The 21403-nt window shown below is 37.1% G+C and overlaps 2 protein-coding genes across 2 annotated transcripts in view; one reads left to right on the plus strand and one right to left on the minus strand.

The window, feature by feature from the left end:
- The window catches only part of kank1a (KN motif and ankyrin repeat domains 1a), a 57133-nt gene extending 46864 nt beyond the window's left edge, over window positions 1–10269 (minus strand). Inside the window, exon 1 of the mRNA XM_067438278.1 lies at window positions 10139–10269. The gene's annotated coding sequence lies outside the window, so the exon portion shown is untranslated. The remainder of the gene's footprint in view (window positions 1–10138) is intronic.
- Window positions 10270–13228: 2959 nt separating this feature from the next.
- Window positions 13229–20330, plus strand: fbp1a (fructose-1,6-bisphosphatase 1a). The gene is made up of 7 exons (XM_067438279.1): window positions 13229–13549; window positions 14289–14451; window positions 15341–15433; window positions 15539–15679; window positions 16296–16433; window positions 16574–16693; window positions 19741–20330. Exons 1-7 carry the CDS (start codon window positions 13380–13382, stop codon window positions 19927–19929), a joined length of 1014 nt encoding a protein of 337 aa, XP_067294380.1. The 5' UTR covers window positions 13229–13379; the 3' UTR covers window positions 19930–20330.
- Window positions 20331–21403: the final 1073 nt, after the last annotated feature.

Below are 21403 nucleotides of genomic sequence, written 5' to 3' on the forward strand. Positions count from 1 at the left end.
TTTTAAAACTTGTGAGTTATGAAAATATATGATCCAGAACCTTTACACACACAACGTGTGCCATTGTAAACACTAAGTTTATCTCTAACAGCCTTGTTTTAATCTGTGTTAAATTCAATTTGCCGTCAACCTGGCTATATAGTCCACATTCTTAACAACAAAAGACTAGCTACTTCATGACTAGTGTTAAAATGTATAAAGAAAGATCTCAAACAAGACACATTTCCATAAATGTTGATGGGCACTCAATTGAGCAGTGTCTGCCACTCGCAATTTCTCACACCCAGGACTATTTGTGATTTGCCTTTCTTCTTTAGTAAAGTTGTACGTTCCTCAGACCTGCCTGTTCCTGCCCAAAACCTTCAGCTTAGTATTCATTGACGCTATCCTTCACTGCATTCCATTGAGCACTGAACTTCAGAAGTCAGTGGGGAGATCAGGAGGGTTCATTGCCTGAATATCTTTTCCTCACTTCAATCAGACCTGCTCGAATCCTTTTATAAAATATCTATGGCGAATGATCGACTCAGTTGCTGAATTTAGAACCACTGCTCCTACTACTACTACATTTATCATACATTTCTATGGCATGAATAGTAACAGTATGCGGTTCTGAATACAGCAAGTGTCTTTTTTTGCTCCTGTCCACATTACCTTTATCATGAACAGCCATCAAAACAACCAATTAGAGCAGGCATCATCAAGCACAACATTTCTGAGAGTTCCCAGGAGGCATTCCAAGTGTAGATTTGATGGGACAAATTCAAATTCAGTGTCATTGTGCTGTGCAACAGTAATGTTGCTGATTTTTAAGTCAAGTTAAAATAATGAAGTTGAATAATGTTATAAACACAACAATCTCACACAAAAACATCTTCCTTGTTGTTAGAAAATGTATTACAAATTTAAAAAATATGCATTCTGAAATCTGCTCAAGATTTTTGATATCCTCCTGAATGGAATGAAAGCTAAAAAATAAATAAATAAATAAAACGAGTCTATACCCATCATACTGTGTTTTTCTGTATTCTGCACTTTGGCGCACACATTAAGAAACACATTTTCATCTCTGAATAGGTATATACATGACAAATTGTGTAATGGAAAATTTGAAGGACATCTGGAGTCACCTATGTCTAGCAAGCCAAGGCCATTTGCAATATGATTAAAGGCTGGAATATGTTGGGAGACTTTAGCACAAACTTTTGCTCCAATTTACAGTCTGGACAAGTTGATGGAAGTCATAACCAGTCTTTAGATTTTAGCCAATTATATATTCTTCCAGCATATTAACCTTTAATCATACAGCAAATGGTTTTGGCTTGCTCCTATAGACATAAGTGATGCTGTGTCCCTCAAATAATCCATTATGTAATGCGTCATGTATATTTCCACAGACGGCTCATTCTGATAGAAAATAGTCTACCATTCGACATATGTTAACTTTACTGTCAAATGGCACAGTAAAGAGTACACCATACTTTCAAAAATGAACGTCACTTGCAAATGTGGGTATGTCGTACGTCATGAAGAACAAAAGAACTCTGTGAAACAACTGACATGTTGAGAATGTAGGAGTTTTTCCTCTGCACCCACTACATCCCAACTGCATCTTTGCTCAGACCTCAGAGTCCCTTTTCTCTCATCACCTGACAAGATCTTCACACTGCTACATGTGAAAGAAACTTTCATATTGATCAACATCTACCTTAATTTTGATGAAAAGTAAAGATAAATCATGTTGAAGAGCAATACAAAGAAACTGCTTAGATATACCTGAATTTGAAACAACTGTGTTGACTGTTATCACTTCTAAAAACGGATAGTGAAGTGATGTCATCGGCCTTACATTGATGAAATAAATAAGGGCCACCATTTGTCTCATTCTGATATTTTAAAAAAATGCATTTAATTATACAACCTGCTGGACATACTGTGAACATCTTATCATATGAAAATGAAATCCAATGGGAAAAATTACACTTTAAACTCTGCCCAAGTTGAGGAAGAAGACTCTTAACTTGTATGAAACATTATATGATATCCATTCATGTTCAACATGTAGCCTAAACATAAACCAGTGGATGGATGGGTAAAGTGTTTCTCTACCTCCTATCCTATTGCCTATAAAGACGGACTCTAGCGGCGGCAAATCTAATCTACCGCGAGTATCGTCTAGCAACTCTCAATACAAGTCTGAGCTGTAAAAAACTAACTCAGGCCAACCACATGGTGTATAGAGTCGTTGGGCGGGGCTTTGCATAATGACAGCCAGGTTGCGCTCGCGTGCTACTAGTAAACACAAACTGGCAAACGGCGGTCTTTCGAATCAGCTTTGACCGCGACTGTGGAAGACTTGGGAGTTGAGCTTTTCTCTGCGAAAAAAACAAACAATGGCACTGAAGTCATTCTTAAAAAGGGAAGATGTGTTCGGAGTTTTGCCGACCTGATAAAGCGAATGTTTAATCTATCAACGAGCTCTGCTTCACGTTGCTCTGGTTGGTGTAGCGCTATCCTATCACGTGCAAAGAGAGTTTGAAAGACAAGCCCTGTCAATAGTGAGTTTCCAGACCAAACATCTTGATGTAGGTCTGGCTTGTCAGGCTACCTACCCTAAGAAATTAATCCAAAACTCTTAAAAGGACTACAATAAAGTCACTGTGTTAGGCAGCAACAGTCTCCTCCGGTCAGGACAATGAACTTAAAAGTGCTGAGAGCTCTCTGGGATGCAGTAAACCTGATCCTTTGTTTCTCAATTTTACTGGAATGCTTCTAGCTAAATAAAATAATCGTCAAATGACCAGGTGTTCCTCTTAATCCAGAGGACTGGACTGAGTGTCAGAATGCAGCATGCCATTCAATCTGTCCATTCAGGTTAACAAAGGAAAGGACCACTTTTGCAAAGCAGTTTAAGTTTGAGATCCAGTGCTAAGAATGTAGAGACAGACAACCTAAACAAGCAATTCCACAGGTTTGATGCATCACAAAAGCCATTTTTTTCCTTCATTTTGCTCTTCTAATTAAGATTATTTACTAAATATTTGTTTTGGTAAGCAAAGAGGAAAGCCTTAATCCAATGCACTACTGACCCAAGAAAGCTATTCTGAGGTTGAGCCTTTCGTGGATGCTCAAAGCAAAAGCAAAGCAAAATTCCATAAAATTGCCAATGGCACTTATTTTCTCTTTTGTTATAAAATATTGCAATCATTAATTGAATGAGGAAATAAGAAGTTCCCACAGGACTTGAATTGTCTATGATATTAAATTCCTAATTAATATGTAAACATGAACGTCTAGACAGCATCCTCAGCTAAAAGTCATTCTGGAGTTTATCTTGATTCTAGTCAGCATTAGTGTCTTGAATACTGTCCAACAAGCTGATGGTCCCTGATTGGATATGACCAGTTAAAGCAGGGGTGAAATGCTGTTTCATGCATACTGAGCTTTTTACACTGTTAAAGACTTGGATTCCCATCCTAAACATGGACAAAGTTTCAAAAACTAAGTTGGACGTTTGATGGAGTATTTCTTAAAAATACTCCTTCCGGTTTCTCACAAGTTTCGGAGAGTTTTTTTCGAGTATGGGTCCGCTTGACGTTAATAGAGCGGAATGTCCTTGTATGGGCTGTACGGGCTCTTCTCCCGGTAGGGTGCGTGCGCGCGTGACTAGAGCGAGAGAGGAAATGCACGCCCATAAACACTGCTCTCAAGCTGCAGCTCCACTAGTCCGCGCAACACCTCTGTGGATCCGCACTCAGAGATGGGCATAAATACATGGAAATGTATTTAAAATACAAATACAGTATTTTGTATTTCGAAAATACACCAAATACATGTGAAATTGGCAATTCAGTGCAGGTATCCCTATTAGGCTGAAATCTATCTGGGCCTATTCTGAATGCCAAAAAGCATTTAGATGTGTGCAACTGCTTAGAAACTTTCGTTTTCAATTTAAATTTGAATTTCCTTTCACGGCAGTTATAATAACAAATTACATCAATAACTCATTCGCCCTCGCTTCTTTTTCCACTCCAACATTCCAATTATTCCTGCCCACTAAAAGCTGCACAGATGTGCTTGCCCCAATAGGCCTATTTATGGAAACGATTTAGAAAAAGTTCCATCGATTCACATTTTATCAGTGCTACGAATCTACGATATTTATTGTCATATGATATCACCCATCCCTAACAGGCAGTGATGTTAAAGCTACACTGTGTGATATTTTCCCCCATATAGTGGTGAAAAGGTATATGACCATCCAGTGAATATTAGTTTCTTTTCCTCTCAATTCCGATTTTGTTTTAACTCCTACGGTGGCCGATTTAGTCCAAGATTAACATGGCTTCCAGTTCAACCTTTTCCATGAGTGTTCCTTCAAGCGATGAGGTTACTTTAGAAAACTATTATAATGTGCAGTTATTTAATTTGTCAGTATATAGCAGTCTCAAGCAATCCCCCTCTTCACATTCGACACTGTGCCATCGAGAGTTAAAACGCGAAAGGCGAAGCTTGAATTTACGGGTATGTCCCTCTTTGGCTAATGTACTTTCAAGATGGAGGGGCAACATGGTGACCAGCATTCGAACCCCTCACCCGTACGTTTTTTTTTTTAATGGCATATTATAAACTTACGAGAATACTTTATTACTTGAAAGAAGTAAATATACATTAATGAGCACATATTTTTGAAAAAACTAAGGGGTTTTAGCTAAAAATAAACTAAAAAAGTTACACAGTGTAGCTTTAATACTTAAAACACATTTGACAAGCTACTTTAATCAACAAGTAGAATTGACCATGACATCCTCACCTAATGCCGCCTTCACGTGCTATCGGAAATTTGATAATTCCCACTTCTGAAGTCGTGATTACGAGCTCATCGCATTCAAATTTTGAAATGTGAGGGCATTCATGTGCAATTTTTACCTCGGAAACTCGTAAATACGATAATTCCGAGAGCACGTGAAGGCAGCATTATTCCAACAATTTTGTAAAGTTGCCGATCCAAGGCTGGGTTGTACAGCTGCGGCTCACATGAATGAATGTTGGGGGGAGGGGCGTGTCTGGTCTGAACTAGTAGATGCATGAAAACAGCTCCTGATAAAGAGGTTGACTGGCTCAAAGTATTTTGAGTATTTTGAAAATACAAAAATACTCATCTTAAATGTATTTAAATACAAATTACATTAGATTTTTTCCAAAGGCTTTAAAATACAAAATACAAAATAGTATTTTGTATTTCAAATACGTATTTTGAATACATGTATTTGAAATACTGCCCATCCCTGCCCGCACTCCACTTTATTCCTATGGGTGACGTCAAGCGACTTTAACGCATCCGCATAGCATTCTGGAAAGTTGTATTGTTGAAACAAATGTATTGTTTGTATGACAAATGTTATAAATGCAGATGATACAGTGTGTTTTCATTCATTTTTATCCTCGTTATAACATGTTGTAATTAGTTCCACTGCAATTTCTAGTAACAATTCAAATCATTTAAAAATTAAACCGCTAATTAAAACGTTTTAGTTGAATTAATTATAAAAATGGGTTGAGTAAACGTACATTTTAAAGTTGAAGTCAGGTTTTAGCCAACTAAAAATTATTAATTCAATTAACTTTAAAAATAATTGAGCAAACGTACATTTTAATGTTGAAGTCAAGTTTGAGCCAATTAAAAAAAAAATTAATTCAGGTAACAATTTCTAGAACGAAATTGAGTGAAGGTAAAAAAATCTGTGGAACTAATTACTAAATAATAATTAGTTGAAAGCACTTGAAATTTTTTACAGTGCATCTCTTCCTCAAATACACCCCCTCCTTGAGGCTAGCAGGAAAAAAAGGGTGCGTTATTATGAGAAAAGGCTTTAACTGAAGGGACATTTACTGAATATGATGGAAAATGACTGATTTGATTTACATCATTCCACCAAGAGAAAGAACAAAGTTGATGAGGCATCAAGGTGATTAAAACACTGCATACAAATGAAGGCAACTGAATGCAAACAACTCCAGGAATAGTGGAAAACTATTTTCCACCAGGAAGTCAAAAAATTAAGTGTTTTAAAGAGATAGAAAGCAGCATTTACTCTTAAGGAAGGATTACTAGAGCAAGGAGAGTTGAATAATATTAAAATTAAGAACCTTATTTTACTGAACCTACTTGAATGAACTTGCACCGATAACCGATGACTTATTTAAATGCAGGATTGCATTCCTGTCTGCATATTGTTTAAAGAAACAAGTTTATGACACAAATCATAAACTAGACAGTGAGTGAATTTGAAGATAGTTTAGATGCAATATACTTTTTAAAGAAACTAATAATTTTATTTAGAAATTATGCATTAAATTGATCAGAAAGTGATAGTAAAGACATTTCTTATGTTATAAAAGATGTATATTTTAAGTAAATGATTATCTCTATTCATCTAAAATTCCTGACCGTTTCCACAAAAATATTAAGCAGCATAATCCTTTTCAACATTTCATAATAAGACGTGTCTTGAGCACCAAATCAACATATTACAAGGATTTCTGAATGATCATGAAAATTCAGCTTTGCCATCGCAGGAACAAATTACATTTTAAAATATAATAAATAAATAAAATTATTTATATATATATATATATATATATATATATATATATATATATATATATATATATATATATATATATATATATATATATATATATATATATATATATATATATATATATATATATATATATATATATAGCATTTTAATAATCCTATGAATGCATAATCGAATTTTAATGTGAATCATCTTGAATCGAATCGTTCTGAATTGCAAAAAAAACGTTCTTGAATCGAAAACCTATGAATCGATTCGCTGCCTACCCAAAGATTCACAGCCCTAATATATTATATATATATATATATATATATTATATATATATATATATATATATATATATATATATATATATATATATATATATATATATATATATATAAAGCCTTTCAGACCATAAAAGACTTCATTCGAAAGCATTAAAACCAAGCATTTTGAACAGCTGAAGTAATTAAACAGAAATAAAATCTTGCTTTTCGAGAATAAACTTTATGTACAACAAAACAAATCTATTAGAAGCAGTTTTAGAAACCAGCCTAAAGTCATGGTAACCCATCCACAATATAGTGAGAGATTCTAGAGATGTTTGGTAGGCTTGGAGCGAGCTATGTTAAAGGGGGTAGATTAGATTTGCAAACAATTCTAACCAAGCAGCAAAGTGGAAGTAATTTCCTCTGTATAAACAGGCGCCCGCGACAGTGTGGATTTTACAGCCTGAGAGAGAGAGGGATGTAGGTGACAGTTCCCTTCACCATGAACTGAGCTTTGATCCCAACGTGGAAAGCTTTCTCAGCAAGGTGCAAATTGAGGAGGCTTCTGCCATATGTCCACAAAGGCTTGAACATACACATCTTCGTTTCCACAGTTGTTTAAAACCTGCGTGGATTTCCTTTCTTCTGCGAAAAAAGATATTTTGAAGAACGTCTAAGCACCATTTTTTGTCTCACAGAAGATAGTCAATCATAGAAGTTTGGAACAACATGAGGGCGAGTAAATGACTTCTGGGTCTATCTATCCTTTTTAACTGTAGTTGTAGCGGTAAGTAATCGGAAACCAAGCCGGCTGTTGCTAACAAATTCATGTACAAACCAAATAGAAGAGGATAAATATTTAATGAGGGACACCATGTGTATAGAACATCCCATTGTTTTCAAATTGACAGGAGCATGTATGTGTTAACATGGGCAGAAAGTGAAATTCACATACAGCTGCACACTGCATCTTCTTATTTGAAATGGCCACATTGCCACCCATGAACAGCACTCAGCTCCAAAGAAAACGTCAGGCAAACTTGCTTTTAACAATAAGAATCCCTGTGGAAAGCAAGCATAAAGGCAGACAGGAATCTCAAATATGGTCTTTCATTATGTCTTTGGTGAAAGGAGCTTTAGAAGACTTTCATCTAGAAACAGTTCCCTCTTTAAACAACTGGGATTGCCTCCAAAAGATGTCTCTGCATCACAAAGCCTTCTTCCATTCATAGTTTCGGAGCAGAACCGAACAGTTTACACCCTGTGGACGTGCCAATTTTCCTCTGGATTAGCCCCTTTCAAAATTTACTATGTCAAGTTTAATGTGGTCTAAGAGGTCACAGGCTCCTTGAGGAGCACAACTGGAATAGGAGAGGAATCCAATCCAACAAAGAAGAATTTAAAAATTGTCTGCTGTTGAAACGACTGGTGAATGCATCCAGTAAATGATATTTGAACGGGGAACAGGCTCCCTTGTTTAAGACCGACCAAACAGAGGTTTCATTTCTGGTGGTGATAATATTTGTAGGTCGCTGACAATCCTTTTCACTAGAGTATAATGATGTCTTTGTGAGAGTCTCTCGCAGACTGTACATGGCAGTGATGCCAACCTGGAAGAATGAGCATGCCAACACTGCACGCACAATGCACAAGTTATATCTCAGTGTTTCAGACTAAAAGTCCTCTCTCGGACCTTGATGAAAAGATGCACTATGAAAAAATCATGTCATGTATAAAATGACAGTCGCAGAAGTTACATCTGGTTATTTTAAAGTTTAAATAAATAAATAGTAATGATGTGCTTATTTAGGGCATTTAATGTTATATATTACGTTGTTTAGTGAATGTTTATGCCATCACTTTAGTGTCACATGAGTTACCCTGATGGAGTTTTGTCTTTGTTTGTATGACGCGGTGTGCTGTCTAGTCTTTGTTTGTAATGTCACGGTTTATTGATATGTCATTTGTGGTGAACTTTGATTCATCAGGTAGCATTCTGTTTTAGGTCACCTGCATTATTAAGGTGGTTTTCAGTATATTTTAAGGTGCACAGCAGATTTAGGTAGTACAACTAGGAATACGTTTTCCTGGACACTAAGGTGACGATAAATAAATTAGTGAAAAAACAATTTCATGAAACTTCTATTCAATAACTAAAACCATCATCAAACAGCTTCAGGACATCCGTCATTTACAGTGAGGTTATCATGAAAATCAGTTAAAACTTCCTGAAATGTGCACAGGAAAGGCGACCATCACAATTACTTCCTGTCGAGCGACCTGTGGACTGCATCTGAAAAGTTTCTAAATTTGCTGGACTTCATGTATACAGGGAAATTTATTTCTACTAGGGGAGACCGGGAGTGTCATAACAATCATTAAGAAAATAGCTACAGGGATATATCATACATTTAACACATTTCTTTCACAAACTGACACATTTCTATGTATTCTATTAATGTAACACAACCCATCTGGCAGTGGGGGAAGTTGTAACACCATGCACTCACTTTACTTATACAGTTTAGGTCTAAGTTGTAGATTTTTAAACTACTTTAATTATTTAACAAACAAATAGGCTATAGTAACATTTTATCAAAGTTAAGACAAAAACAGAGTTACAGACCTTGAAACAGTGTAACCATGCTCTCCCTTACTCAGCTGGGAGAACTAAACCTAAACTAAGCATTTAGCAGACAACTTGTATCCCATACACCAAAATAAATAATTAACAAACATAAAACTCAAACGCATGGTGTAGCGGGACAAAAAATAAGAGCGCATGCATGCTTCCTGACACAAAGGATATACATGCAAAACTCTCTATTTACATAATTTATATCGAACAGGTGTGTAAAACACGGGGTCACAATCATCGGTTCACTGGCTAGTCTCAACACACAACATCAGAAGAAAACTCTTTTTCCCACACAGATCTGACCCTGTTAACCATTAAAATGATATTGCAATCTCTCTTATCTTGCTTTGAGAAGTAACAGGAGTCGTGCGACATGCATCTACAATCGCCCACGGCATTTATTCTGTCGTTGGTACTGCAGCTTACTTTCGTTGTTTTTTATACCACTGTAACAATTGATTTGTTTTCTCATTATATTTAACCTAAGGCATTTTTTTCAGCTTAACATATCCCACAGAAAACCACAAGTGTTTGCAGACCTGCTGTAGCTGCTGGATCAGGTTTCGCACGCGCCCTGAAGTGAGCTATAAAGTCTAGTTTATAAGTACGCGGTCAGCGGTTTTTAAAAAGGAACACTGAATTACCTTTTTGGTTTTTTTTCCCAAAGAAGTTTGTTTGTACGTCCCTCTCCCGTCCCTGCGCTCCCTTCGTAAAAGTCCCGGTGAAGTGTCCTCTTCGCTCATGCGCACAAGAGCAGCACGGATCGTGCTTCACCAAACCCGGGCGCACAATACATGTTCCCTGACGTGAGAGCGTGACGTACAAATAAGTACACAAAGGCAGGTGCTCCTCTTACTGCTTAGCTACTATATCAACAGGCCCACTGGAAATATTGACCAAAAACTAACCAAAGCCTGAATGTTCTCACTTCTGTTCTAATTATTAAACTCATTTATAAACTATATGTTCTGACAGTTTTATTTATGTATTTATTTATTTATTATTTTTAATGACCTAATGTGGAGCTGAATAAGTAACCAACCAGAAAACTTGCATGTGGAGATACAGTTTTGGTCAAAGGTTTACATTTAGAACTGCCCTAAAAAAGCTACAAAATACAAACTAAAACTGAAATTATATTATATTAATTTATGAGCTATTTTTAACCAAATTATTATAATAATTATTAGGCTATTTTAAGTTTGTGCTAATTATATAGCTATAGATTTCCTGGGGCACATGCTCAAGTCAGGCTAACAACATGCACTTTGGTTTTACTAAATGTTAAATCTTTAATATGATCCAAAACTTTCCAAAACCTAAACGTTTAAACTCATTTATTCAAAAACTAAATGTTCTGAAAAAAAACTACAACATTACTGAATTTTTAAAAGTGACCCCATTCAAAAGTTTATATATGCATTACCTGAATGATCCATGATAATTATTTTAGTTTGTTTGCGGCTGATCGCTGGTTTGAGGTTAGATGTAGCTTCAGATAGTATAGGTCTAGGCCATTACAGTGTTAACCAGTTTCTTGAATTGAACTGGCTGCATGGACATACCATACAGTGTGAGAGAATTTCTGAAGATATTATAAAGTCTAACAGCAGCATCTTGAATGCTTTCACATGGACATAGTAGTTCTGGCAATCCAGGAAGGGAAAAAAAATATTAATGAAAAAAAATATTAATAAAAAAAAAGGGTCTAGTTAACAGCCTTGGATGGTGGTAGTTCTTATTACTCTTTATTTGAATATTCAGTCTGTTTTTATTCAAAGTTTATGAGAACTTGCTGAAATGGTCTCATCATGCCTCTCAGCCACCCCTTACTCACAAATACACTTGACCTGGAACATATATGGCTCTTTTTTAAGGAAAAAGAAAGACCAGTTTGCTAAACCCTGGAATGGATCTTAGCCTGAACTCAAACTGGGTCGACATTGGTTTCCTCCAAGTGTCCTCTGCCTCCTCCCTCTGAATACCTTATAATGGGTTCCCATGTTTTATGGCAAAAGTGTTTGCGTGTATTTATGTGGCATGTATCTGTGTATGCTTGTGTGTGCGCATATGTGTGTATTTTATATTTGTTTTATATGTTATTATACTTAACTGCAGAAGGAACTATACGAAAAATACAGAGGATCTTTTGATTCTATTTCTTCAAAGTTATTTGTACTTAATGACTTCTCCAATAAATAAAAAACTTAATCAGGGCTGACCTCTAGTGGTTACTATAGGTAATTCAGCATAGCGTCAGAATAAACAAAATGTAACCAACCACCACCCACCCACCCACCCACCCCACAAATTAAAGGCACAATATGTAAAATTTGGGGATTAAACTATCCAAAATCCATTAGAACAATGTTATATATTTCGTTGACTTGTGTACTTAAATGTTTCCAAGAATGTTTAAATCCAGAGAAATAAGCCATTTTAAACAGGACACGTGCCGTGTTAATGCTTCGCCTATCAATGACATCCTAATGTTGATAAATCTTTAATATTTTCTTTTCCACCAGCTTTAAAGGTGAAGACAACAACTCCCATGATTCAAGCCAATGCATCATCAAGCTATGTCTTTGTTTTGAATAAGCGAAAATTACATATTGGGCTTTTAAACACCTGGCAAGGCCTATCTAAAACAGTAAGACTTAAATTGTTTACAAAACTCTTGTATTGTATCTTTCTCGTTGTGTGGAAAATTATGAATATTCACAGCGTAAATGTTTTTGCATGATAATTCCCTATAGCCAAGTAGCCCTGCATGGCTGTAAATTGCATATAGCCCACAGCTTAGCCTACTTTTCATACGGTCTGTTTTGAGAAATGTCTGTTTTTGAGAAATGTCTGAAGTTTGTTTCAGTAAATCTCTTGCACATCTACCTCTATTTTCAGGTGAACTGAGAAAAAAATGAATTAAACCAAGTTCTAAATCCAGCCAATAAACCAGCCTGACCAGTATGGGAGACAAACTAAAACCTACAGAACAAACATGAACTGTAAAAAAAAATTGTTGGATTTTGTTGGTTTAACTTATAAAAGTAAGTTTATTGAAATAAAAAATTTGAGTTGATACACCGAAGGAAATTTGTTTAATGGATAGAAAATCTAAATATTATTGTATCTGAACCACATAAAAAAATTCGATAAATCATGAAAATAGCATTTGGCATGTTTCACTGCGTCATCAGAAATAAAACACACACAATTATCCAATATGCTTACAAAAACTTTTAATAATATATTAATAAAGGTTGTCGAATCTCACATTTTTTTATTGTATTAACTCTTTTATTGTAGTAACTTTTATTGTATTAATTTTATTTAAATGAACTAAAAATTAAGGCAACCAGGTAACTTTTTTTCTAAAAAATGTTTTACAGTGTGGCAGATTGAAGACTTTGCCTTACATTTATAGTTGACAATTCTCTGAAAAGCAACTCATTTTAAACCATTCTCTGAAGGACATTTTGGTTTTAAATATTATAACATTACACAACAGAAGAAAGAACCTGATTTCACCCTAAAAAATGCTGTCATTCGTATAGTGCGCTAATGACAGCTCGCCAGCCAAACGTGATCATGATGACACAGCAGAGATCAGGCATGAGGGGGGCTTTCACTCACTGCCCAGTTTCCACAATGCAACATTGTTTTGAAACTTCCACGCAGTCAGTCACACACACCTCTAAACCTCTGGCTGCGCACTTCTCATTGGTTTAGCTGTCCAACGCTCCATACACCCCTTTCCAGCACCGTTTCCGCCTTCATATTTTGTTGTTGTTTCCGCGATTGAATGAGTTGCATGAATTGATCATTCATTTAACTGCGAGTTTTTCTTTGTTTACATTAGCGCGAGTTATCTTTAAATCTGCAGTCATGTCAGACCGAGGATCGTTTGACACCAATGTTGTGACTTTGACGAGATTTCTGCTTGAAGAGGGCAGGAAAGCCAAAGGCACGGGCGAGCTGACAACACTTCTGAACGCGATGTGCACGGCTGTAAAAGCCATCTCGAGCGCTGTCAGGAAAGCAGGTATTGCGCACCTGTGAGTAGCATATTTCTCATGCACACCTTTGACACATCGATTGGGACTCCAAAGCGTTGAGTTGCAAAAACAAACTTGCTTGTTTAAGTTTAAAAACAGTATCGCATTTCATTACTAGCCTCCACACGAAAACGTGATTTCACCAAGTTCCTGGATCAAATCCTTGTTGATCCTGGAACAACATTTCAATCAGCCAATCCGATTTGAGGGACAACAAGATTAATATAATTAACAACATGTACTTACTATAGGGTATATTTTAGGGTTATTGGCTGGTAATAATGCATAATTCACTGTTATAACCAGAGGTGGACAGTAGTGAAGTATTTTTACTTTCCAAGTAAATTTATTTTTCAAGTATACTGTATCAGTGTTCTTCTTTGGAAACCGTTTACTTCTCAACATTCAACATAATAGTCCTGTAATTCCTCAAATAAAAGCCTGTAGTCAATTAAATGCCTTTCATTTAGAGCAGAACTAAAAAACCTTTGTACTTCTATTGCCTTTTCAAAAAATGTCCTTTTATATCACAAGTTTGTTTATTATTATGCAGTGTATCCATTACATAGATTATGTTTGCAGTGTCACATGAGCAAACAGTGCTGCTGTTATACTGGAAGTAGTGTGATGTTGCTTTTATACGACACTTCTGTAAAGAAGCATTGAGAAATAATACCCAAAAACTCCTTTAAGACCCTCTGATATAAATCAACTGATGACTTTGAAATATTTCTGGCAGGTATGGCATTGCAGGAAGCACCAATGTGACAGGTGACCAGGTTAAGAAGCTGGACATCCTTTCCAATGACCTCGTCATAAACATGATCAAATCCTCATTCACCTCATGTGTACTGGTCACTGAGGAAAATGACAGTGCAATCATTGTGGAGCCAGATAGACGGGTAAGGTACTCCTGTAAGTGTTTAATTATAAATCCTTTTGTCAAGATATATTTTGTTGAAAGTGTTTACCAGAACATAGACTTTGAGTTCACAGCAACTTTTCACAGACTATTCCAAGAATGGAAAAGTGTGTGTTTCCAGATATACTTGCATTTCCTGTGCAGAACATTGAGACTTAGTCACATGACTCTAACTGATTTCAGCTGCTAGGTAGAGATGCATGCCTGTAGATCTTAACTTGTTTGGAGTGAAATTCAGGCCTTTACCTGCATTGTTGCTCAGAAATCTAATCGGAGATTCAAGAATAGGGAACTTAGATACATGTGCAAAGATGTACTATTAATTGGGGTCCCATAGTCATAGAAAACCAGGGCATTCAGGGAGTTTTAAAAAGGCCTTTTCCAGTCCTGGATATTACACAGTTAATAATATCGTAAACATCATGGAAATTTAATTCCATGGAAACTTGGAAATGTAATTAGTTCTCTGCTCTTGAGAAAATCGAGTTCACTTTTTATAAAATGACTTGTTAAAAACTATCCACTAATCATACATAACTAAAAGTCATGGAAATACATTAGGCAAAAGCTGAGGGAACCTCATATGAAGTTAAAATAAGACACAAGCCAGGTGTGCGCATGCGTGTGTGTGTGTGTGTGTGTGTGTGTGTGTGTGTGTGTGTGTGTGTGTGTGTGTGTGTGTGTGTGTGTGTGTGTGTGTGTGTGTGTGTGTGTGTGTGTGTGTGTGTGTGTGTGTGTGTGTGTCTGTCTGTGTAAGGTTAAAGGAGGATTTCATATGAAAGAGCAACATCATTCAATTTCTGTAATGCAAGTCAAGATGCACCATTACTTTAAAAATATTTAATTACAACTTCTTGCATGTGTTCAAGGGTAAATATGTGGTTTGCTTTGACCCTCTTGATGGTTCATCCAACATTGACTGCCTTGCTTCGATTGGGACCATATTTGCCATCTACAGAAAGGTAAGACTGAATATATGTAATAGATTTGCAAGTATACAGCCCATGACAGTCAGGTGGATTCCACCGTAGTATCTTAACACACTTTAATGCCTGCTCTGTTCACAGTGCACAGACAGCGAGCCGTCTGAGAAAGATGCCCTGCAGTCTGGTAGAAACATAGTGGCAGCTGGATATGCACTGTACGGCAGTGCCACCATGATTGTCCTCTCCACTGGTCAGGGAGTCAACTGCTTCATGTTAGATCCAGTGAGTCAGTTTTTCTTACACTATTTTTGACACATCACTTTTGGGATCATTTAGCAGTGAATAAGTCGGTATTACAAAGTTTATTCAGTCTACACAAAGCAAGCCAAGAATGTGCAGCTATGTGTAGTTAATAATTTGCAGCTTGAAATGATATGATTCATACGGCTATATGAGACAACTGTATACACTCTTAGAAACAGGTGAATCTTTTAGGGGAATAAAATTCAGTCTGTTTATCATAAAGCAATTGTGCCCCCTCATAAAATTTGGACTAAACCATCAAATTCATATGGATTAAGTTTACGATCGCTTTATGAACTTTTTGAATCGTCAAAGTGGTAGTTGCGTAGGCTGTCAATGGAGAATACAGAACTGGCTCAGATTTGATTCAAAATATCTTCATTTGTATTTCAAATATGAACAAAAGTCTTATGGGTTTGGAACAACACAAGGGTGATTAAATGAGGACAGAATGTTCAGTTTTGGGTGACCTAACCCTTTAAGACTGTCATTACTGTAAATATGTCTATTCTCCTCCTTTTTTTAACTGAGGATAAAGTTATTTACTGTAGTGATTGACAGATCTTACACATGCATTAATGCATTTATATGTTAGGCTATTGGGGAGTTCATTCTGGTGGACAGAGATGTGAAGATTAAGAAGAAGGGGAAGATCTACAGTCTGAATGAAGGTTATGCCCTTTATTTCGATCCTGCCGTCACAGAGTACCTGCAGAAGAAAAAGTTCCCGGAGGTTCAGTATGCATTTTTTCCTAAAAAATATATATTTTTAATTAGCAAAAACATGGTACATCTGAAAATAAACATTGATTATTTTATAATATCCAGCTACTAAAGAGCACGCATGGAGTATAACTATACAAATGTGTTCAGGATGGTAGTGCTCCCTATGGAGCCCGTTATGTAGGCTCAATGGTGGCGGATGTGCATCGGACGCTTGTTTATGGAGGAATCTTCCTTTACCCTGCAAATGTGAAGAGCCCCAAAGGAAAGGTACTTTCCTAAACATTGTTTACATTCACTGTTGACATGGACGCCAATAAATCAACTGGGTTTTTTTCTGAAATGCTCTTAAAGGGTTAGTTCATTCAAAAATGAAATTGAAGTTATTAATGACTCACCCTAATGTCGTTCCGTTCATCTTCAGAACACAGTTTAAGATATTTTATATTTAGTCTGACAGCGTATCTAAGTGTATGCACACTATACTGTCCATGTCCAGAAAGGGAATAAAAACATCATCAAAGTAGTCCATATGTGACATCAGTTAGTTAGAATCTCTTGAAGCATTGAAAAAACATTTTGGTCCAAAAATAACAAAAACTACAACTTAATTCAACATTGTCTTCTCTTGTTGTTTGTGTTCAATCCTCAAATAAAGATTCAAACGGTTATGAATCAGCGAATCGATCAATGATTCGGATCGCCAGTGTCACGTGATTTCAGCAGTTTGGCATGCGATCCGAATCATTGATCGATTCACTGATTCACAAGCATTTTAATCTTTATTGGAGGTTTTAACACAAACAAGGAAGAGAAGACAATGCTGAATAAAGTCGTAGTTTTTGTTATTTTTGGACCAAAATGTATTTTCGATGCTTCAAGAGATTCTAATTAACTGATGTCAAATATGGACTACTTTGATGATGTTTTTATTCCCTTTCTGGAAATGGACAGTATAGTGTGCACACACTTGGATACGCTGTTGGACTAAATATAAAATATCTTAAAATGTGTTCTGAAGATGAACGGAGGTCTTACGGGTGTGGAACGACATTAGGGTGAGTCATTAAAGGTCCCGTTCTTTGCGTGTTTTCGAAGCTTTGATTATGTTTACAGTGTGCAACATAACACAAGTTCATGTTTCGCGTGTAAAACACAGTATTTTTCACACAATTGACTTATCTGTACAGCGCTTTCCTCTGTCCTAAAAACGGCCTGATGATTTCCTTGTTCTATGAAGTCCCTTCTTCAGAAATACGTAACGAGCTCTGATTGGGCCAGCGCTTCCCGTGTTGTGATTGGACAACAGCTTAGCGCACTTTGCCCGGAAAGGTCCTGCCTCTTACCATAACAGGGAGATGCAAGCGCTGAATGCGCGCTCTTCTCCACGTGGGAGAGCAACAAGACCACGCCCCCTATTTTGTGTGTTCTTGTGGGCGGAGGGTTAGTCAACAAACGGTTCTAGTGACGCCATTACATCCCTGCACTTCCTGCTGTAGTCCAAACCGGCCGTTCACTGTAGGCTTTGAAAGGGAACTTCTGTTAAAGGGGGGGTGAAATGCTGTTTCATGCATACTGATCTTTTTACACTGTTAAAGACTTGGATTCCCATCCTAAACATAGACAAAGTTTCAAAAACTGATGTTGGACGTTTGATGGAGTATTTCTGTGTCAAAAATACTCCTTCCGGTTTCTCACAAGTTTCGGAGAGTTTTTTCGAGAATGGGTCCACTTGACGTGAATAGAACGTAAGGTCCTTGTATAGGCCGTACGGGCTCTTCTCCCGGTAGGGTGCGTGTGACTAGAGCGAGAGAGAGGAAATGCATGCCGTAAACAGTCTCTCAGGTGCAGATCCAGTCGTCCATGAACACTTATGTGGCACCCCGCGCTCCACTTTATTCCTATGGGTGACGTCGAGCGACTTCAACGCTTCAGCACAGCATTCCGGGAAGGCAGCGCTGCATTTGAACCGATTTGAACGCAGAAATGATGGGAAGCTTCACAACATCGCGTGAGTCGCGTCTCAAAGTGGATCTCCACCGTTCACTGCTGTCAGGACTTCACCAAATCATACCAAAGAAGTGTGTTTTTGACGGAGCGGTCCCAGCGATAAAGGTTCGGTCCTGCTTTGGAAGCAGCCGGTGAGTAAATCTGCTTCGAATATCTATGCTGTTGGCTCGTCGTGTGAGTAAACATCAGTAAACGATACGATCGCATGCTTCGTCATTCAAATGCACTAACGGTTACTCCATTGTTGTTCTGTATAACGTTACACTAATCTGACGTGCAAAACCGTTTTGCTTGCTACTTCTAAGGTCTAGTCGCATACAATAGTCCATAAACCGAATCATGTCCTCAAAAACTGCTTGTAAAGACACAGAAATGTTGACAGGCCCATAAATACAGTACATACCACAGAGACGGACGTCCTGATGTTGCCGTTTCTCCTGTTCAATTTATTTTTACCTCAGATTTGATTGTGGATCATTATCTGTATTAGCTGAGATAGCCATTGGGTTTCTCCACGCTTGAGGACGTTATTGCTTTGTTTGTGATCGTCATTCTTTAGCTCCGCCCACACGATACGCCTCCAGGCGCTCGCTTTTGGGTGAACTAACCCTTTAAACACTTATAATCTGAAAACAGTCATATATTCAGTTATATATACTATCATTTACTCATAATGTACGGGAATATTGTGTAATTTAGACTAGGATGATAGTTGAATCATTGCAGATAGATTATTTATTGCTCATATTTGGACACCTAAGCTGCACCTTCTAAAGAAGAACTTCTAGAACCAACCAAACTTTTCCCAACAAATTCCAATGAAGTTCATTCAGAGTAACCAAAGGTGCAATGCAAGTGTAATGTATTGTTTTTATTAATTTATGACATTCATATATTCACTTAGTGTCCAGATAGTTTTGGGGACACTGTGCTATTTAATGAAATGCATGAAGGAAGTGAAAACATGAAAAGTGTATATGACCTTTGCTCCAGTTCTTTTGTTTGGTGTCAAATCTACAGGTGTGTCTGTGTTTATTCTCTCTTATCCGTAAGACCTGAAAGGGGATCCATTACATTACAGATACTTGTGTAAACACCTTTGTGCCGTGCTGTTACTTCACAGTATCATACTTCAAATACCATAGTGAGAAAGCTTTTAATGCTTCACTCACCTGCGTGTCTGCTACGGCTCCTTCTAGGGCTTATAGAGGGAGCTAGCAATAGGAGGAAGCCAAAACTAAATGTTCCTGGATAAATAATGTGGGTGGGACTGGTAGAGACTTGTAAAATTCTTTCACCCTCTTTAGCTCAGACTTCTCTATGAGTGCAACCCCATGGCCTTCATAATGGAGCAGGCCGGAGGAATGGCCACCACAGGGACCACAAACATCCTGGACATCCAGCCTGATAACATCCATCAACGGGAACCTGTGGTGATGGGCTCCCCTGATGATGTCAAAGAGTACATCTCCATCTTTCAGAAACACCATAAATGAAGGTCATAATACATAATACTAAATAATACTTGACACTCCAGAATAAGAGACTAAAATATATTCTTACTTTCAAAGTACCTCTGCAATGTAGCTCTAATTCCCTAAAACCAAATTTTTTTATATACTTTATACCTCCATGAAGAAGTATTTTAGAGCACACGGACTAAGCAGTGATTATTCTTTTAGCAAAAAACTTGAGACCAAAACGTTTACTTTTAGAGAAACGCAGTATATTCTGTTACTATCTCATTTCTGTCTGTACAGATCAAATATTCACTTGTGCCTTTAATGCACCCTATTGAGGGAAGCTGTGAATAAAGTTCTTGGCAAAACAAAATACCTTGTAAGATGCATTTGTTCTGTGTTATGAACACATACATTAAAGTAGACATGAAACGGAAGTTGTGATAGTGTTTTCTTCCGTTGTGATGCAAATCCGAGTAAAGTGGCTTCTCGAATAAGATTTTTTTTATTTTTCCATGGGGATCTGATTGGATTGTTGTGCTTGGCTATTGCTGGGAGTGACAGGTTGATCTCGCACTTCGCAACAGTTAACACGTCATCAGAGAAGAGGTCACTGCAAGAGGGAGAGGAAGTTATTTTGATTAAAAGTTACAATCATTGGCACACAACTAAAAAAATAAATAATAATGTGTATGGGTAATCCTATACAATTCAAGATTGCTTTATTGGCATGAATGTAAAAATACAATACAATAACACAGTATAACATAACTTGAACTTAAATAAACGGTGTAACAAATTAGAACATTTGATACCACAGTGTTTTAACATATATACACACACACACACACATACTGGGGGTCACTGTGGTGGACAGTAGGGACACAAACTGAGGTCAGATGCATTACACACACACTCACCTGCTGTCTCTCAGGCTGTGGCACGCACACACGTGTCTCGCAGCCAGTGCTATTGTTGTGTATTGTTCTATTTCAGTCATGGCTGTAAAGTTATTTATTAATGTATTAAATTGATTAAAGTAGAGGTCTCTTATAGAAATGTATGTGTTACAGTGAAGGAGAAAGTGCGTCTCTGTCTCGATCTCTCCTGTCCTACAGTGAACACACACCCTTTGCTCTCTGGGTAACCAGCTCTTTCTGTGTCTGCCCGTCTCGATGGCCAGACTGCTCACTGAGCCTGTACTTGGTCAGGATCCGTCTCTGCTTTGTGTCTCTGATACTCTGGAGATATTTTTCTAATTCATAATTTGATTTTGGAGTTCGATAGAATTGTAATTTACTTTGTGTTTTAGTTTCCTCATCCCAATGTTCCAGATATATATTCTTCAATTGTTTGATAATTTGGTTTGTTCTGATGTTTAGTGTGAGAAACAATGCTGGTCTGAGACTGGTGTGTGTTAGTAGAGTTAGTCTGGTTAGTAAGTCTCAGAACCAGCCGACTGAGGGGACTTGTTTCGGGGTTCAGTTCTTGGGTGTAACGCTTTAAAATG

The sequence above is a fragment of the Pseudorasbora parva genome, chromosome 3 (genome assembly GCF_024679245.1).
Source record: "Pseudorasbora parva isolate DD20220531a chromosome 3, ASM2467924v1, whole genome shotgun sequence".
Taxonomy (NCBI): Eukaryota; Metazoa; Chordata; class Actinopteri; order Cypriniformes; family Gobionidae; genus Pseudorasbora; species Pseudorasbora parva.